General features: G+C 38.9%; 3 protein-coding genes across 4 annotated transcripts in view; all 3 read right to left on the reverse strand.

Annotated features, from left to right (window-relative positions):
- eps15 (epidermal growth factor receptor pathway substrate 15) overlaps window positions 1–1593 on the reverse strand; it is a 32626-nt gene extending 31033 nt beyond the window's left edge. For both annotated transcript variants that reach the window (XM_061738240.1, XM_061738239.1), the window contains exon 1: window positions 1517–1593. In XM_061738240.1, coding sequence (XP_061594224.1) covers window positions 1517–1564 — 48 coding nt within the window. In that variant the 5' untranslated portion in view covers window positions 1565–1593. The remainder of the gene's footprint in view (window positions 1–1516) is intronic.
- Window positions 1594–4171: 2578 nt separating this feature from the next.
- On the reverse strand, window positions 4172–9251 carry calr (calreticulin). Its single transcript, XM_061738241.1, has 9 exons — window positions 8987–9251; window positions 8325–8426; window positions 7269–7472; window positions 6960–7054; window positions 6550–6759; window positions 6282–6395; window positions 5796–5939; window positions 5532–5624; window positions 4172–5422 (listed from the first exon to the last, which is right to left on the reverse strand). Exons 1-9 carry the CDS (start codon window positions 9078–9080, stop codon window positions 5201–5203), a joined length of 1278 nt encoding a protein of 425 aa, XP_061594225.1. The 5' UTR covers window positions 9081–9251; the 3' UTR covers window positions 4172–5200.
- Window positions 9252–11685: 2434 nt separating this feature from the next.
- tor3a (torsin family 3, member A) lies at window positions 11686–18268 on the reverse strand. The gene is made up of 6 exons (XM_061738246.1): window positions 17917–18268; window positions 17630–17752; window positions 15423–15688; window positions 14510–14685; window positions 13471–13595; window positions 11686–13383 (listed from the first exon to the last, which is right to left on the reverse strand). Exons 1-6 carry the CDS (start codon window positions 18146–18148, stop codon window positions 13136–13138), a joined length of 1170 nt encoding a protein of 389 aa, XP_061594230.1. The 5' UTR covers window positions 18149–18268; the 3' UTR covers window positions 11686–13135.
- Between the last annotated feature and the right edge of the window lie 483 nt (window positions 18269–18751).

Consider the following 18751-nt stretch of genomic DNA (forward strand, 5'->3'; position numbering starts at 1 on the left):
AATCTCCTCTGGTGCAGCTCTGGTAGATGAGTTTTGAATTTGTTTAATAAACTCATTGAGTGGAGGGGGGGCCAGACCATGAAGAATTTTATAAACAAGTAAAATGTCTGCAAACTTAACCATATTTCCCCAGTTTAAAAAAACATATTTAGTTAAAATATTAAAATGATGATATAAATTAGACTTTTTGTTCAATGTTTTCAAAGCCTGCTTATAGAGTTTTTCACATTTACAGTTTAATTGTGTCTTGCTGCTTTTAATGTTGAATTAAAGCATTTTGAATTACCTTGTGTTGAATTGTGCTATACAAATAAACTTGCCTAAACATGATTCTGATTCTGATGTTGCAGTAAAAACTGTGAACCCTGCACAACTGATTATCTTAAGTTTGCATTTCCCCCAGCTTTTATCATCATGAATGAAGTTCAGCAGCCCAATAGGTAGGACTGAAAGGTCGGGGGGAAAGCACCAGTCCCATCACAGTGTTTACTTCTAATAATAGCTGATTCTGGTGGTGTGTGCAGTCCAACCTCAGGGGAAGGTGCAGAACAACAGCTAGGCAATGCAAACACGGGGGGAAATGTTGTTTAGGGAGTGTTAAACTAACTATAACGTGACAGCAAAAGCCACAACACATGGGGTTTCACAATATTACCACCACTTTGGTCGGGACCGGCTGGCCTGCGACGACATGCAGAGTCGCAGCCGAGCCAGACGACGCCGGGCAGCATTAGCTACACGGCGTGAGTGAAGTTTAATAACCCGACACTCCGACAAGCAGACTAGCCTTTAGCTGGGAGGCTAACTAGCCAGCTACGCCCTTAAGGCTGAGTTATGGTTCCGCGTTAAATCGACGCAGGAAGTCGGAACTCGGAACTGGGAATGACGTCACAGCCGAGTTATCAGCGTTCCAGTTACAAAGTAGGTAAACAAGTTTGTAGTTCGCATATACCACATGAAAAATGTAAATTACACTATAGCAGCATATATATGCCGAACAATACTTGTATACGACTGATTTAGTGTGACCAAAACTTGAATGAAGTGCTACGAATTTTTACAGAGCTCTCTTCTACTGTTTACAACCGGGGCAGCCATCTTGGAATGTGAACTCGGGGGTGGTGAAGACTCTCCCACTTTCCCAGTGGGAAATCCCACTTCGAGGGGCGTTCGCCGCGTTCCAGTTGAAAATTCCGACTGGGAACTGGGAAATCCCCACTTCCGAGGACAAATGGAACGCGGCATACGCCGTAGACTACGCCGTAGGGTACGCCGTAACCCTACGGCGTAGCCTCTGCGTCGGTGTAACGCGGGACCATGAATCAGCCTTCACAGTCCCCGGGCAGAGCAGGCTGAAACTTTTCCCCGCCGCGGCGGGACTCAACTTCCCCCGACAGGACGACAGTCGACGGAGCCGCGCCGGCCTCAGCCGCCGCTGCACACATGTTTTCAGAGGACACAGGTCGACCCGGGACACCATTACCGTGGCTGTGTAAGAGTGGTGAGACGAGGTTACCTGGGTGAGAGACAGAGGGGCAGCCATGGTGTTTCCCACCGCCGTCATTCTGCTGTGCAGCAGCCGAGCAGCGCAGGCGGGGCCGCGGGAAAACCCGGAGCTGGATCTGGACCCGCACCTGGACCTGGAGCTCTTAAAGGAAACCTGGGATTCCAGACTAAAATAATCAAATTAATAAGTAGATTTTATGGCATGCTGATATAATCAGGGCATGTACGGAAGAGTATTAGGGCCATGGAGTAGAAAAAATATTTGAGAGGGGAAGATTTTTTGTATTGTGCACTTTGAGAAAAAAGTTGAAATGTTGAGATTATTGTTGAAATACAATTTCAAGAATAAAGTCAAAATTTCGTGAATAAAGTCGAAAATTAGCCTTTGTTCTCAACATTTAAATTTTATTCACGGAATTTTGACTTTTTTTAAGAAATTTTGACTTTTTTCTCGAAATTGTACTTCAACATTAAAGGAGCATGAGGCTCCTTTTAAGAAATGAGACTCTCTAGCGCCACCCTTCACCACGACGGCCGTCGGGGGTACTGCAGCCAACAGTGAAGCCAGCACGGGAGAACGGGGAGAACGCGCATGCAGCGTCATATGACGTCACATCCGCAGGACAGCGCGGGAAATTCGGGACCGAATTGCAGCACATTTTGCAGCAAACAGCCTGTTCAAGGCAACGGAGAGATACAGTAGAGGGCTCATTCTTTTTGGTTTGAAACGCTTCATCTGACATTATTACTAGAAAACTTAAAACGTTTACGAATTTTTTTCATAAATCCTGCCTCAATTCTGCCTCAAGCTCCTTTAAAGGAGCATGAGGCAAGAATAAGAAATGAGACTCATTAGCGCCACGACGACCGTCGGGGTTACTGCAGCCAACAGCGAAGCCGGCACACGGGAGCGCGCACGGACTCCTCACAGTACTGCAGGTGATGTGACTGAGTTGTTTACCGGGTCGTTTTCAAGGCAACGGAGAGATACGCTAGAGGGCTCATTCTTTTTGGTTTGGAACGCTTCATCTGACATTATTACTAAAAAACTTAAAACGTATACGCATATTTTTCATAAATCCTGCCTCATGCTCCTTTAATCTCAACATTTCGACTTTTTTCTCGAAATTGTACTTCAACATTAATCTCGACATTTTGACTTTTTTCTTGAAGTGCACAATGAAAAAAGAATTTTCCTCTAAAATATTTTTATTTTTTCCTGCCTGGCCCTAATACTCCGTATTCCGTAGGGCATGGGATGTTGCTGCCACAACAGATTTAAAAACACGCAATTCCCATGCCATGTGTTTATTTGACTTTCTTAATTTATGATCCACATCTAGTTTTAATTTGTTGGATTTTTATCATTTTATTATACTATGCACTAAGTACACATACACACACATATATATAGTGTGTGTGTATGTATGTATGTATGTATGTATGTATGTATGTATATATATATATATATATATATATATATATATATATATATATATATATATATATGGACATCCCAGGTCACCCCATGTACATTTTGTTTTTCAGAATCAGAAATAAGTTTTTTGCCAAGTAGTTTAACACACACAAGGAATTTGTTGTGGTGATTGGTGCAATACAAAAGAGAAAATAATATTAAAGGAAAAAAGTTGCTTCTAAAGTGCCGGAGTAATGAGTCTGTAGGAAAAAAAAATGTACATGAAGTATGTGTGTGTGTGTGTGTATAGTAGTATTTTTCTTTTTCTGAGTAAAGTTTAGGGGATTGTGATAAACTAAAATAAACTCCATCTCTAAACTAATAAAAATGAACATACACAATCAAGAAGTGAATATCACTGTATGGTGAATATATAAGATTTACCACAGTTGTATACTTAGGGAAATTTTAATACTCAGATTTTATTTCCCCTTTAAATTACGTCAAGATTGTGGCTAAAAAAAGTTCCAAAAGAACTGAATAATTTAAGAATGTCTTAATCAATGTGCATAATATTTCTTTTCTTCCCCAAAGAATCTGTCTGTACACAAGGGAGAAAGCTTTGCTTTTTTGGGGCCTTCAGTCTGCAGTAGATTGAGAACAGATACTCGTATGTGGTGGAAATTTCTCCATGGGTTCAGGAATGTTTCTGAATTCTTGGTCAATGAAAACAGTATGTTGGTGTATCAACAGATTCAAGTTAAAACTCTATGATACAAACACAAAACTTAAATAACATAATTTTCTCCTCTGCTGTATCAACATTTTTACATCTTTTAGGGCATCATAGATGTCATATCCTCCAGATTAAAGAAAAAAGGGGTTATCTTTTCTTTTGAGTTCCCAGTTCAAAACCCAGCATAGAGATTTCAGAGCAACGTACATATGATCCCATCCAAACATTTTTAGATTTTTGCACATTTCAGAGTAGCAAACAACTTTCTACTCTATTGACAACAACATGGCTCCATAGTAAGAGTTTTATGCTAAATCTAACTTGACCTCATACTATACTATACAACTAAAAAGTAACCCAAGATGAGTAAAATAGTCACATAAATGCTAACACCTTTACAAAGATCTCTTAGTTGACTGTCCAGCTTTAAACAATCAAATAATCAATATATAACTTCACAAATCAGATTTATTATGAGACTTAAAATAATAATCATAATACACAAAGGGATATCTAGTTGATTTGTTCTGGTTGCTTTTATTGGACAAAGCACATTTCTGGCTTTTATGTTTTGTTTTGTTTAAACATAGCAACATGAAAATTGCCCAACCTCATTTCCTTCAATTAGTACAAAATGTCTTTTACAAAAGTAACATTTATGTATGAGCTTCAACTTTAAGAGTACAGCAGTGCAGAAATATTGAAATAAAAAAAAAAAAAAGAAAACTGTTTTTATACACCAACAATGAGGAAAAACTAAAGTGACATGTACCAAATGATCATTACATTTTCTGCTACTGGAGTTTCCTTAATACACATCTGAACACAGCTGATCTTAAACACACAAGACTAGTAAGACTAGTATGTGCAGTGGAGTGAGAAAGTGTTTTCACCTCAATACAAAACTATGCAGGGAACTATATCTTAAGACACCTCATATTAACACCCAGTGTCAGATGCTTCTTCTGAGCAGGTTGTAAAATTAACTGGTAGTCCTGATGAACTCTAGTTCACAGTAACCCTTGTTTGAGTAAGAGTTTAAATAAGAGCACAATTACCTCCAATTCTATCCCGTCCTTCCAGACATCCTGTGAAACACAAACACACACACACAAACCCCAGACAAAATCAGACAAACAAAACAGATGAGGTAAACAAAGTAATTTCATGGAACCACCCATAATCATGTCACTACAATGTCATTTGAAAAAAAATTCTGTAAAACACAAAGGGCAACTTTTGTATTTTTTGTTAAATACAATTAGCAGTTTTATAATCACGGGTCTTGACATTAATTTCAACATATCAATAACTTCCATTATTTCACTTTCCATTATAATAAACAACAGTGATGGTTCATGAAAATGAACATTAATTACCCTTCTTCACCTACCCCCTTGTTTTGTAAACACTAAAAAATAAAAACAAAAAGCCTGTCACAGCCAGCCCATCCCTGCGGGGTGTTAGTCATGAGGGTTGATCATTTCAGTCCCCAGTCTGGTCCCAACAGCCCACAGACACAGTTTGAGTAGTTCCTGAGATTATAACTCGTCCTTAGATTTAGAGTCTGTGCCTTCCTCTTCTTCTTCTTCCTCGTCCTCCTCCTCCTCAGGCTCCTCCCCCTCTTCATCTTCTTCTTCCTCCTCCTCCTCCTTTTCCTCCTCATCTTCTTCCTTTTCCTCTTCTCTCTTCTGCTTGTCCTCCTCTTCTCGTTTCTTCCTCTCTTCTTCCTCTTGGCTTTCCTTCATTTTTCTCTCGGCATCCTACCAAACAAAAAATATCAGTAATTAAACAGTAATAAGTTATATTGTTGATACTTGTAGTGATTGTCAAGACGACTTCACTTAAAGTAGAACCGGGAGGTAAGAGCACCTTAGTTTTGCCCCAAGTGTCGTTGCCAACTTCCTCTGCCAGGTTTGGATCACTGGTGATTAGGAAGTTGTCAAAGATAGTACCCGACTTGACCTGCACACAGTTAAACAGCAATACATTTCAAAAGTCTAATACAGAGAGACACACGAGACAACATTTTTGCATTAGCTGCATTTAGGAATTAGTCACAATGTTCCTTGATGAATGCAATTATTGTACTACATTATTGTTGTTGATTAAACTAAAAACACAGCGTCTTCTTACCTGCCACAAGTCCAGTCCAATCACACCAATGCTTTCGTATTTGTAGATCTCGGGGTCAGCTGTGTACTCCGGGTTGTCAATCTCAGGGTGGATCCACTTCCCCTTGTACGCAGGGTTATCGATCTCACTGGGCTTCCACTCCCCCTACAAAAGGGTGAACAGAAAACAGAAACGCAATTAATGACAGTAACATAAGAAGGGTAAAAGGAACAAACAGTTAAAAGTAAATCTGAAATAATTATACTGTGCAAGCTGTTGGACAAAAAAAAAATGTATGTGTGTGTGTGTGTGTGTGTATGTATGTATATATATATATATATATATATATATATATATATATATATAAATAATATATAAAAATTTATAAATGAATACATGTTGTTCTGCTATGGGAAGTATATATAATTCCCCCCCCATTCTTTTTAACAGAAGGGTGTAATGCACAACAACCCTATCTTACCTACTGTATGAAGTGCCATTGTGTACCTTGTAATCAGGGTTGTTGATCATCGGTGGTTCCCACTCTCCATCCATCTCATCATCCCAGTCATCAGGCTTTTTGGCATCAGGATCTGGGATGTTCTCAGGCTTGTCCCAGTCCTACACAAAAAAAAAAAAAAAAGTATAAACATGACTCCACACTCATATTAAACATGTTTCATATACATAAAAGGCTTTTTTTGCAAATGACTTGAATACTGTCTGTTAAATGACATGTGTTGAGAAAAAAAAAAAAAAACGAAAGTAGGCCCACCTCTGGTTTCTTATCTTCAGGGTCGGGAACTTTCTCCCTGTCATCCCAGTCCTCTGGCTTTTTAGCTTCGGGATCCTTAACTTTTTTGGGTGGCAAAAAGTCCCAGTCGTCCTCCAGATTACCAGATTCGACCTTCTTATTGTCGATCTTGACCTCGTAAGTGTTGTCAGGGTTGACGATCAGTGTGTATAAATGGGTGTACTCGTCATCCTGCAGGGAGGACAGCGGATGTTGACAGACGGTTTGAAAAGTGCAACTAAAACATGCAACATATCCACATGATGTTTGTGTCTAAGCTGCAAAATATTTCTCTCCATTTGTTTAGATGGTTTGATTTCAGAATAATAAAGTGTTAAATCAGCTTATGTAATGTCCTAATTAAATAAGGCAACAATGTTTTGAGATCTCACCTTGCATCTAACGTCCTTGTTAATCAAATGGTTTTTGCCTTTGTAATTGAAGATCACGTGTACTTTCTTTGTGCCAGGGCCACAAATATCAGGACCTGAATATGGCAAGATGACAATGATTTGTGTACATAAAAACCTGTTAGAATTAAATGTTCCAAAACAGTGATGAAGCATAATCTGAGGAAAGATGCCAACAACAGTTTCTGACATCGACATTTACAGACTCCTACTTGACTCCACCACTTCTATCAATAATATGCACACAAAAGATTTAACGTCCGTTGGTCCTCCGTGAAACTATTCACTTACCAAACATGATGTTGTAGACAGAGTCCCCGTGCATCTCCTCCTGATTGAGTTCAGAGGGAAACAGTTTGATATAGCCTCCACCACAGTCAATGCTCTGCTCGTGTTTCACAGTGAACTGGATGACTAAAGATTTGCCCTTGTTGCTAAATTTATCAAAACGGGTTGACAAAGCGTAGAAACGGGCATCCTGGCTCGTCTGTAGACCTGTGGTAAGAAGAGTATTACTACATCAGAAATGCATCTTTAGTTTAACCATAAGATAAGATAAGATAAGATAAACCTTTAATAGTCCCACAGAGGGGAAATTTGCAGTTTACAGCAGCAAAGGGGATAGTGAAAAAACAAGACGCATCAATAGAAAAAGTAAAAGTAATAACACAGTAATAATAATAACACACTATAAACAGTAAACTGGTATACAATAATAATAATAATAATAATAATAATAATAAGAAGAAAGATAAATAATAAGAAATACTAGTATATAAAAAAGATAACTGACGGATATTTACAGATGGATATTTACATAATTGCACGTTGCAGTGAGTGAAAGATATAACCATGTTTATTTTTCCAGATTTTTGTAAATCTATTAGTTTTTTTTTAAGGTTAATTGTATATTGAATTCTATGGCTTTTCTGTATAGGCTAACTTTATTTTAAATTTCATGGTATCGTGATTTTATCTATAAATTAAAAGCCCAACTAGGGACAGGAGCTGAAAATTTGCTGTAACTATGTCTCTATATGCAGCACATCAGATTCATTTGTTGTAAATATGTCTACTACATTGTCCCTATCAAATAAAAGGAATAACTAAAAAATAAATAAAACGTGGACTTGAGACTTTGAAATTGTTCATAGACACAGATTGCTGTGATGATGTCCTATAGGGAAACATATGTGTACTGCTCTGTACACAGGGTATCACTGATCCTTTTCAGGGATTCAAATCTAAAAATCAACAACATAGCCTACAATTATTTCTATGGCCCTGGCAAGCATTTGTACGCAACTCTGGACCCTGACTGATAGAAGTGAAATCTCCCCTACTCACCTTTGTCTTTCTCTTCATCTCCATAAAACTTCCCTGCAGTCAGGACAAACTTGCCATAGTCCGACTTGTGCTTGGATTCCACCCAGCGACTCATCCAGGCGTCTGCAAAGACAAGTTCATGGTTCAGCTGCACAGCAGTCACTGTGGCAAGATTTAAACCTGCAAATCCACCTTTGATGGCGCATCAGTGCAGGTGCACCGAGTGCATAGTCACTCCTCTGGATTTATTAATTTTTTTAATTAAAAAAAAATGTTAATCAGAGGGCTTTAGGGTAAGGGAGGGTAACAGTGAGTGACTAGGGGAGAGGTGTGCAGTTGGGGGAAGGGGAGTCAGACAAGGTGGGAAAGCATGAAGATGAATTTTAGCCCTAAATCGACGCAGAGCCTACGGCGAAGGGTACGCGGCGACGCGCACTGTACAGTCTGCGTCGGTGTAACGCGGAACCATAAATCAGCCTTTAGACTGGAGATGGATGTTAAGCTGAGGGGTGAGCAGATGGTGCAGTCCAGATGTTAAGGTAAAAACCTTGATTTCATGCCAACAATCTAACATCACAAGACAGTAATACATAATTTCGCCCTTTTGTGGACTTATTCAACACCATAACATATGAAAAATCAACAAAGAAGAGGAAAAACAATGACGATTAAAATCCCCTCACCAGCATCCTCAAATTGCTCTCGGAAATGCTCGGCGGACTCAGCCAGCACAGATGCGGCCGACACGGCCATCAAGAGCAGCGACAGCGCCGTCATTGTGACCAGCTAAAAGCACTATGTCCAGAGGAAAAATTAACGACCTACAACAATAAATAAACGCGTATGTGCGCCTGTTTTGAAGGTGAATTGGCGGTGCTGGAGCCGCGTCTTCATACAGTCATGATTCAGAAGTGTCGCTGAGGCGGCAGCTCGGCTCCTCTCGGCTCGGCACAGATGTCTGGCGCTGATTGGCTGCCCGCTGCAAACCTCAAGCAGGAAGTGTTGCAGCAGTCAGCCAATCAGAGAACAGGAAATCGGGAAAGGAATCCACTCAGCCAATCAGAGAAGACCACGCGTTTGCTTGATACACGCCCAAGAAAGAATTGTGGATAGAGTTAGAAAAAAAAACACTGGGTGGACATACAAAGATGGTATTAGTATTGTTGTGGTGGAGCTCTTCTATTTAGCACTTGAGCAAATACTGACGTGTCGGTTGACGTTTACAATACCCCTGCTTCTTCTTTTTTTTTTTTTTTTAACAGCTTGTGCTTTTTATTGTTTTACTTCTTTTCTTATTCTTACCTATTTGTTATTATGTCTTGCCGCTTTTAATGTTTTTTTTTTTTTTAACAGCTTGTGCTTTTTATTATTTTACTTCTTTTCTTATTCTTACCTATTTGTTATTATGTCTTGCCGCTTTTAATGTCAATGTAAAGCACTTTGAATTACCTTGTGTTGAATTGTGCTATATAAATAAATTTGCCTTGCCTTGCCTTGCCAAAGCCGTGAACTTTCTCAACCAATAAACTACCTCATACTGTGCAATATTTTCTATCCATAATGTTCCAATATTCCTTACCTATCTATGTGCAATATTCTTCCATCCTTTCAAGTGCAATATTCTTCCACCCATTCATGTACATTTTTATCCTCCCATTCACTCTTTTTTATAGTGTATATATATATTTATGTTTCCTGTTTTTCGTTTTGTTGTTTACAGTACTTGTTTACATTGTCTTTGCATGTGTGCACTTTTACAGAGCTGCTGCCTAATTTCATTCTACCAGTATAATTTTTTTTTTATTTATTTTTTTTATTTATTTATTTAAAAGGGACAACGCACATTGATTGACATGAGTTCATCATGTAAATGTGCCAGATTTAGCCATACAGGCTAATTTACATCTGCAGTCCCTGGCAGGTTGATAAAAACACACACTAAAACCTTAAAACACAGAGTACAAACAATTAGTAAAACCATGACACTCCGACTAATGACAGACAACATAAAAGAATTATAGCACACAAACACATTAGCTCACATAAAAGCACATAAACACAAACAGGTATAAAAATAATAAACTGAGCCCTATACCAGATTATGACAGCATGTTTGATTGTCTAGTAACCACTGTTTTATGTTTTTAGAGAATGAATGAAATAATAAAGGCTTTCTATTCTATTCTATTCTTATAAAATAATGAATGAATGAATACTTTATCACAGACCCAAAAGGTTCCATATAAAATACATAAAAATTACCGGTCACACATTAAAATACATGCAAACATCTGTTCCAATGTTTCCAGATGTGTACCTTGTATCACTCCATTTGATGTTAGTGAGTACAGTTATTAGACAATTTTCTGACTCATGGAGTCGACACATAAATTTAAACATAAAATTCCTCAGCAGAGCATGGAAGGTGGGGACATAATTAACAAATAAAGTGCTTGCACTTGTCCATCTTGGAAGCTTAAGCAGGATCCTGAACGCATCATTATATGCTACCTGCAACTTCTTTAGCTTGGTGGTGGTATAATTACACCAAAGGTGAGCTGTGTAAAGAGGTGTACAATAGGCTCTGAATAGATTTACTTTAACATCAGCTGTGCACATATGGAATCTACGGGTAAGCATATTGGCCTGAGCAAAGAGCTGGATGTCATCATCATCACATAGATCCTCATTTATGATGTGATCCAAATACCGTACTCTCTTAACATCTAAGGGGCGGTCAGACAGTAAGAATGGGGGAAACTTTTGTTTCTGATCCTCTTAGCTTTAACAATCAGAATAACACTCTTCTTAGGGTTAAACACAATGTCATACTGGACTCCATAGTTAGAGCACACTTTAAGCCCTCAATAATCTATTGCATGGTTATAAAAATGCGTCTTTCAAACATGACAATATTAGTGTTTGTACAAGCTGGACTGCAGGACACTAGAGGTTCCACAGTTCATCATGAAGTCCATTCTCTCGTCAGCTGAATGGTGAGTGATTAGGGTTGGCAACTCCCTGTAAAATAAATAAGGGACACCTCATCGGCAGGGGCGGCCAACCCGATTACCTTCACCTTTCCTGGCGTGGTGAATTTTTTTAGCCCCTTTTTTTGTGAGTGAAACGATTTTTTAACTATTTGACTCGAACCTGAATTGTATTAAGATGCATATTTTTGAATGCCATGAACACATGGAAAACAAATTATCCAGCAATTCACTTCAATACAAAATAACAAAATGAACGGAATAAAATAAGTATCTTTCTTAAACAGAAACCTGTCCTGCCTAACTTAAAATTGTATACATTGATATAAAACAATAGAAAGAAAGCAGAACATCCATTCTGTAATAGTGTACATTTTTAGTACAATAACAAAAGTGCAAACACAAAGTCTGTAGAAAACTTGTGAACATATTTGTGCCTCAAAGGCCATGACTGTAGGCTACAGTTGTAGTAAAACAGAAAAAAATAACTTGTGAACTCAACAGCTCAATGCCATTTTCCATTGGCATTTTATGACTATTTTTTGACTCTCACAGTAAAATGGGACAAAGTTCGTCCCTTTTCAGCTCAATACGGGACGCGTACTTTAGTTTATAAATACAGGACGATTCAGTTTTTCAAGGGACAGTTGGCAACCCTATGAGTGAAGATCACAAAAATTACAATAAAGTAAACATTGTCTTTGGTTTGCTGATTATCTTTTATTTATTCAAACAATATTTGCTTTCATTACTTTCATTCTGTGATGTTAACTGAGATGCTGTCCTTCGCCTCATGAACAAAATCCATACAGCAGACCTGAATCCTTGTGAATGAGTGGTTAAGAGATGAAGCAGTGACCAAACTTAAAATAAAACTCCCTATGACAGAGGAATTCACATAAACGTCTCAAAGTATTTACATTGAAAAGAAATAAAACATTATAAAAAAAAATTAAAACAGATGATTTGCTTTTTTTTTTTTTACATATCGTTTCTCACGTTTCTCCCGTAACATCATGTAACAACGTCTTCCCTGTTGATTTTGGCTGGTTTACCCAGTCCAATTCAATACTAAAATCGAAGGTGGACTCTGAAGGTAAGAGCAGGCCCACCAAATGACACTGAGTGCTTGTGTAATAATGTCATATAACATATTGCTGTGCTTGTAACAATCAGTATCTGACGGACGTCACAGTTGGTCTCATCCCATCGCAAGTGTTCTTTCGTCATAACCAGTTAATAGATTAAATAACCAACAAGTGTGCATTCGAACCATTCTACAAATATAACCTGGCACAGTAGAAGTGTTCAGCTGTGGCCCAAATGACATAAATAAATATCTAGTGCTAATAGGAGCACAATGTCTACGAATACAAAACACATGACATAAGAACTTATAACATATAGCAGCAACACCCATACTTTTTTTCTTTCTTAAAAGGCGAACTTGCATAAATAGTGTGACAAAACAAATAATAATATGAGTATCGTTCTACAACAAACACTGACCAAACACTGCCCAAACACTGTCTTCTCCACGTCCTGACAGGGTGAGATTGCAAACCAGGCCGGTGAAGGAGAGCAGCCATATCTCACGATATCTGTGTGTCCGTGATCTCTGCAGGACATCATGCTGCTCTCCCCTCTCACACAGGATCTGTCCTGGTGCCTGGTCTTCACTGAGGGACCTGGTCAGACACACGCTGTATCTGTGGGAGAAGAGGGGGAATGCACAGAGCAAAGCAAAGAAGATACGACTTCCTTGTGGCTCTGTATGCATATGGGCCAGTAAAGGGATCTCACACCTCATCCAGGTTGCTCCTTTACTGTCTGTCTCTCCTTCTACGGGAGAAAGAAGTTGATCCTCTGTGGTATGGACTTGCATCCTTGGGCAGAGAAGAGTCTTTCCTCTTTGGGTACATACAGCATTGCCTTAGCCACCTCGTCCAGTGTTGCTTCATCTGCCTCTAGACCCCGTGCTGCATAGGCGTCCTGTGCACAGAGCTTGATGTGGCGGTACTCCAGGGGCAGAAATGGCACAAAGAAGTCAATCAGGTGACCTGACATCAGCTCGCTCCGAGCAAACCCACCTGAGACACACAGAAAAGAAAAAGTTCACGTTTTGCTCAGAATGAAGAGACAGAGCCTTGATCCTGAAACCTGTTGTTGCTGCGTACCTGGAGACTCCATAGTTTCAGCTCGTAGCCGATGTTCCAGGTCTTCCATGCCAATGTCCTCTCTATTCTGTCCAGAGTGCCAGAAGTCCAGTGCCACATCGTTGATGGCTGCACCGCCAATATTACTGCAGAAATGGAAGAAATGTGTTTCTGAAAGTCTGCAGGGTTCATTGAGTTTTACAGAGGAGCCTGTCACATCACAGAAGTAGCTAAACCAGTTTACCACACGGCCTTCAAGCATTATTGTGTTTTTAACACTGAGAACAAAAAGAAGCACAAGTCAACTTTATTGCCTTTGCTATCAAATATTGTTCAAAACATATACAAAAATCCAACCTTTCACTCAACATATGTAATTTAAAGAATTTGGACACATGCAGCCCATGGCTTCGCAACGTCTCAGTTTAGGTTGTGATGGCTGTGGGAAAACTTTTAAATTAGTAGTTGTGTTCATACAACAACCCACTCCATTATTTCTATTAGACCACCACCAACTTCCATTATGGAATATATTTGCTGTGGCATTGTTTCAATATGAACGTGTAATGTCACAGCATTTATTTCCGTCCAAGTTGATGGGGCTAAGGAATGGACTGAATTATGTCATCAGGGAAAATGAAAAAAATGTATTGAAAGAAAAACCTGATATCTCAGTATATTCAGTAGACGTTATTTTCTGGGCACGTAACATTGCTGAAGCTCGACCTGACCAACTAAAGAAACTCCCCCAACACAACTGTGGCCCACAGGCTTGCACACAAGGCTCAATGAGTGATGGTTGCATCATAGTGACACCCACAGGTCATGTCTAAACTCTAAACGCTCTTCTCAGTCAATACAGTCAAATCTGGACTCATCTGACCAGATTACTTTTTTCCACGGGCCCAAAGTTAAATCTTAATGTTTCATAAGAATTACATTTTAACTTTTTAAACTCCTTGCTGCAACAGTTTACTTGTTGCACAGCTGAAACACATTAGTCACTATAGCAGGGAGTTTGTGCTCTACTGATAGAATATGCATGAAATGATGAACTAACCTGAGAAAAAGAAAGATGGCTCTGCGGTAGCTGACTCCATCTACATTATCATAGTGGTCCATGTAGGGTTTGATAGCATCGATGAGGCCCGGGTGGAGCTTTTCAGCTTCATCAAAGATGAACAGAGTCTGAGGGCAGCGCAGCACCATGTCTCGGATGGCCTCTCTCAGCTGGCTCTGAATTGAAGAAGCCCAAAGTTATGAAGTGAGGGGGAAAAAAAATTAAAAAAAAAATCACTAAAAAAGATTGCAAAGGAAAAGGAAGTCAAATAGATTTTCTTTGATCAAACATCTGATGCGAATCATACATGGTCAAAGTAAGTAATCAACTCATAGGTCTTTTTTTTTTAAACAATTCAAATAAATAAATGCAAAAGGTGATTTGTTGGCCAAAAATTGTGCATATTTGCACTCTATTATTGTTGGCCCAGCCATTATCAGCATGTATTTACTTAATGTAGAAAGTCTCATTTTCCCACTACTAGGTGATTTTCTTTTTATTTGATATTTTTGTCATTTTAAACTATTTCTATAAGACCACATCAAAGCTAAAGAAGTCCTACATTTATCGCCTATCCAGATTAACTATCAGTTTAAAGGTTAACCTCAGAAATCTCTAAATCTGTGTAAATCAATACTAATTTGAAATCTGATGTAAGGATTGTGTGCACGCTGTCTGGGACCTGTAGCCTAATTGGCCCGGCTCCAAAAATCTGTGAATATCGGTTCTTGTGCTGCAGCGTAAATATTTGATTTAAAGCATCTGTCCAAATTGTGACCGTTATCATTCATGTACTGAATTTCAAAATGCAGATTAAACATCTGACTAAGCAAGAATGCTGTCGCAAGAGCACGTCCACGATTTTTCTGACATAACATCCCGTACTGTGCCAAGCGGGCCAACTATGCCTCACCTTGTACGTGTCCACCAGTCTGGCATGTGGAAAGTGGAACGGGGCGATGAACAGACGTACACACTCACTCTTCACCCCGTCCCGGTACAGGTTATCAGCAATGATCCGGGCCACAAAGTTCTTGCCGGTGCCGGACCAGCCGTGGAAGGAGAGCGTGAGAGGCTTGTTGGACTCCGGATTGTTAATAAAACCTTGGATGGCTTTGAGAACTACAGACTGAACCAAATGCTGCCCATGGAGCTTGGTTTGGAGATCCTTTGCCAGACCTGAACAATGACAAGTATATCAAGACATGATATACTTATATAATTGTATTAATGCATATTATTGTATTATACAGAGCCCTTTCTGTAGTTAAAAAACAAAACAAACTTTAATACTTTATTGTGAATGAATGAATTAATTTTTATTTCGAACATGTATATTAAAAAAATAAAATAAACAGTAACATCTTCATATTCACATATGTTCGAAAAAAGAAGTGGGAAGTAGTATATACTTTTTCCCTAGTCCCTACCCCTTTATAACTATGAATTTACATTATTGTTATTATATCTACACAATATCCATATAAATATAGTCTATATAAATACTACGTAAATATGCCTATTACTACATAATTATCCATACAAGTATATAGAAAATATAATTACATAAATATTCTATCAAAATATAGAAAATACAAATATTATATAAATCTATATAAATATCCCTATGAATGTATATATATATATATATATATATATATATATATATATATATATATATGCTACATACCTAATATATAACATATATTACATAATTATAACTATCCCTCTCAATATATAATATATACTACATAAATATCCACATGAATATCTAAACATATCTTAATTGTTGCATTGTTGCAGAAATCATCACTAGGCATCTGCTGTGTGTTCGATCATTCATATTGGAAACTGTGAATCTAAAGTACAGTAACAATAAAACTAGATTTACAGAGTATAAATGTGCAAAGTCCAATCATCCCTCTGAAAGTTGGAAAATCTTACTTCTACACGTATGACATGCTCTGCAATGAAAAGTAACATTATGCTGGTCTCTGCCATGCATGAGGGCAGCCTTTTTAAGTGTCAACCTAAACTGAACCATGTGCATGAAGTGGGTTAGATCAGGAACAATCAGAGTAGTGGGAAATATGATTTGAGATGGAATCAACAGTATTGTCCCCCTTTCCAGTCTAGCAGGGGCAGTGAGCTCTTTCCCTGTGATTTAAGGTTGATTTATGGTTCTGCGTTACACCAACGCAGAGCCTACGGCGTAGGCAGGGGCGTCAATTGGGTATGGCAAGGTATGGCAGCAGCCACACCTTGTCTTCAAGGGAAAATGTAAATGTTTGTTTTTTTAAATACATTTATGGAATTACTCTGTGTCTATGTGTATTGATTATTCTATTACTTAATACATATAGAATAACTACACATGCAAATCAGAACAACATGATCGATTTCACTAATTATAGACTGCAAAAACTGAAAATCTTAAGAATATTTGTCTTATTTCTAGTTAAAATGTCAAATTTTTAGTAAAAAAAAATCTCATTACATTTAAGACAAGACTCAAAACCAACATTTTTCACCTGTTTCAAGTAGATTTTCACTTAAAATAAGTAGAAAAAAGATTTTTTTGCTTGTAATGAGAAGATAAATCTTATCCCACTGGCAGATTTTTCTACTTATTTCAAGTGAAAATGTACTTGAAACAGGCGAAAATGGTCAAATAAGTTATTTTTCTGGTGATGAATGTTGTTTTAAGTGTAATGAGATTTTCTGACTAAAAATGAGACATTTTAACTAGAAATAAGACAAATATTCCTGGTAAGATTTTGAGTTTTTGCAGTGAGCAAGACTGCATTTGAAAAAGTTCCAATTTTCTTGACGACAAAGATAAGCTACATAACAGACTTCTGTGATGAATATTTGCTGTACGTGTTGATTGATACTGTAGTTTAGTTCTGAGACTCGTAACCTTGCCATACCTTAGCTTCCACTGAATTGACGCCACCGGGCGTTATGTCGACGCAGAACCTACGGCGTAGGGTACGCGGTGACGCACACCTCACGGTGCGCGTCGCCGCGTACCCTACGCCGTAGGTTCTGCGTCGATTAAACGCGGAACCATAAATCAGGCTTCAGGCATCAGAATGAGACAGAGCTGGAGGAGAGTACCTGTGATATTGTTGGTTATCCTGCAGTCTCCAGACTCGCAGCACTGGCCCAGGCTGCAGTACCACTGGTTCAGCAGGCTGATGTATTCCTGAGGGAAAGCTGTCCACATGTCTATGGTAGGAACTGGTCACAAACAAATAGGGGGGATACATTATAAAAGCATAAATCTGTAGGCCAGCAGCACGGTGACACTAGGTAAAGGGATCATTAGCCACAATACTGTAAAATGCATAGCTGATATTCACACGGTAGCCTTTGATATTACAGTGGCATGACTATTTTCTTACCTTGCTGCGAGGCATCGTCTTGGTGCGGCTGACACTCCCCCTCCCATATGTTACAGTAGATATAATTAAAATAATAAGTGGATATGTTGCTAATGCTATCGAAGTGGAAGAAGTGGGCCTCTGCGGACAAGGCGCAGATCACGGGCAGCATCCAGCGGACAAACATCTGGGAGCGAGACGGGGATCCGCAGCTGGACTGGACACCAGGACCTGGTCCGCCTCTCCAGTGCATTTGAAACCGGTTTACTGGCGGCCCGCTTAATGTGGGCTCGGTATCTCCACCCCCGCGTCCCGGCGGTGAGCGGCGCCCATGAAAGCGATGGTTGCCGTTTAGCTCCGCCCTCCTGGAGCCAGCCAATCACGTGTAACGGGTGACATGACGCGAACACTCACTGACACGCAACGACTTTAACCCCCCAGTCAGTTTATTACAAAGTCCATGTTCATAGTAAATGCAGATTCTCAAAGAACCGCAGGTTACCACTCGTTTATTAACTAGTGGACTGCATATTTTAGCCAGATTTACTGGTTTTTCAACTTTTAAGCACTGTAGTCATGCATTACATCTAGCCCCTGAGCATTTACCAGTTTTAATTCACTGTACACCTCGACAGCACCCTTGCTGAAATTCCACCCACAATAATAAATGACAAGTATAATTTGTGCCAAATTTAAACTTTTATTAAACAATGTTCATGTAATGATGCCTTAATCAGTACTCAGGTCAACATCAATATTAGACATAAACTTTATTTATTTCATACAGGTAGAGTTCAACACAAAGTGCTTCCAACAAATGTCTTCTGAATTGTTGTTTTCTGAAGAGACAATTTGC

The sequence above is a fragment of the Cololabis saira genome, chromosome 13, assembly GCF_033807715.1.
Source record: "Cololabis saira isolate AMF1-May2022 chromosome 13, fColSai1.1, whole genome shotgun sequence".
Taxonomy (NCBI): domain Eukaryota; kingdom Metazoa; phylum Chordata; class Actinopteri; order Beloniformes; family Belonidae; genus Cololabis; species Cololabis saira.

Bases quoted from the DNA above. Each gene is read 5' to 3' on its own strand.
- calr (XM_061738241.1), bottom strand. From the start codon at position 9,080: ATGACGGCGCTGTCGCTGCTCTTGATGGCCGTGTCGGCCGCATCTGTG. The intron at 5,940-6,281 runs GTACACAATGGC...ACCCTTTTGTAG, and splicing joins TCAACAACCCTGATTACAAG to GGGGAGTGGAAGCCCAGTGA. The intron at 5,625-5,795 runs GTAAGAAGACGC...AACTGTGTGCAG, and splicing joins TTGGACTGGACTTGTGGCAG to GTCAAGTCGGGTACTATCTT.
- tor3a (XM_061738246.1), bottom strand. From the start codon at position 18,148: ATGCACTGGAGAGGCGGACCAGGTCCTGGTGTCCAGTCCAGCTGCGGA. The intron at 15,689-17,629 runs GTACTCTCCTCC...GTCATTGTTCAG, and splicing joins GATAACCAACAATATCACAG to GTCTGGCAAAGGATCTCCAA. The intron at 13,384-13,470 runs GTACGCAGCAAC...TGTGTGTCTCAG, and splicing joins TGAAACTATGGAGTCTCCAG to GTGGGTTTGCTCGGAGCGAG.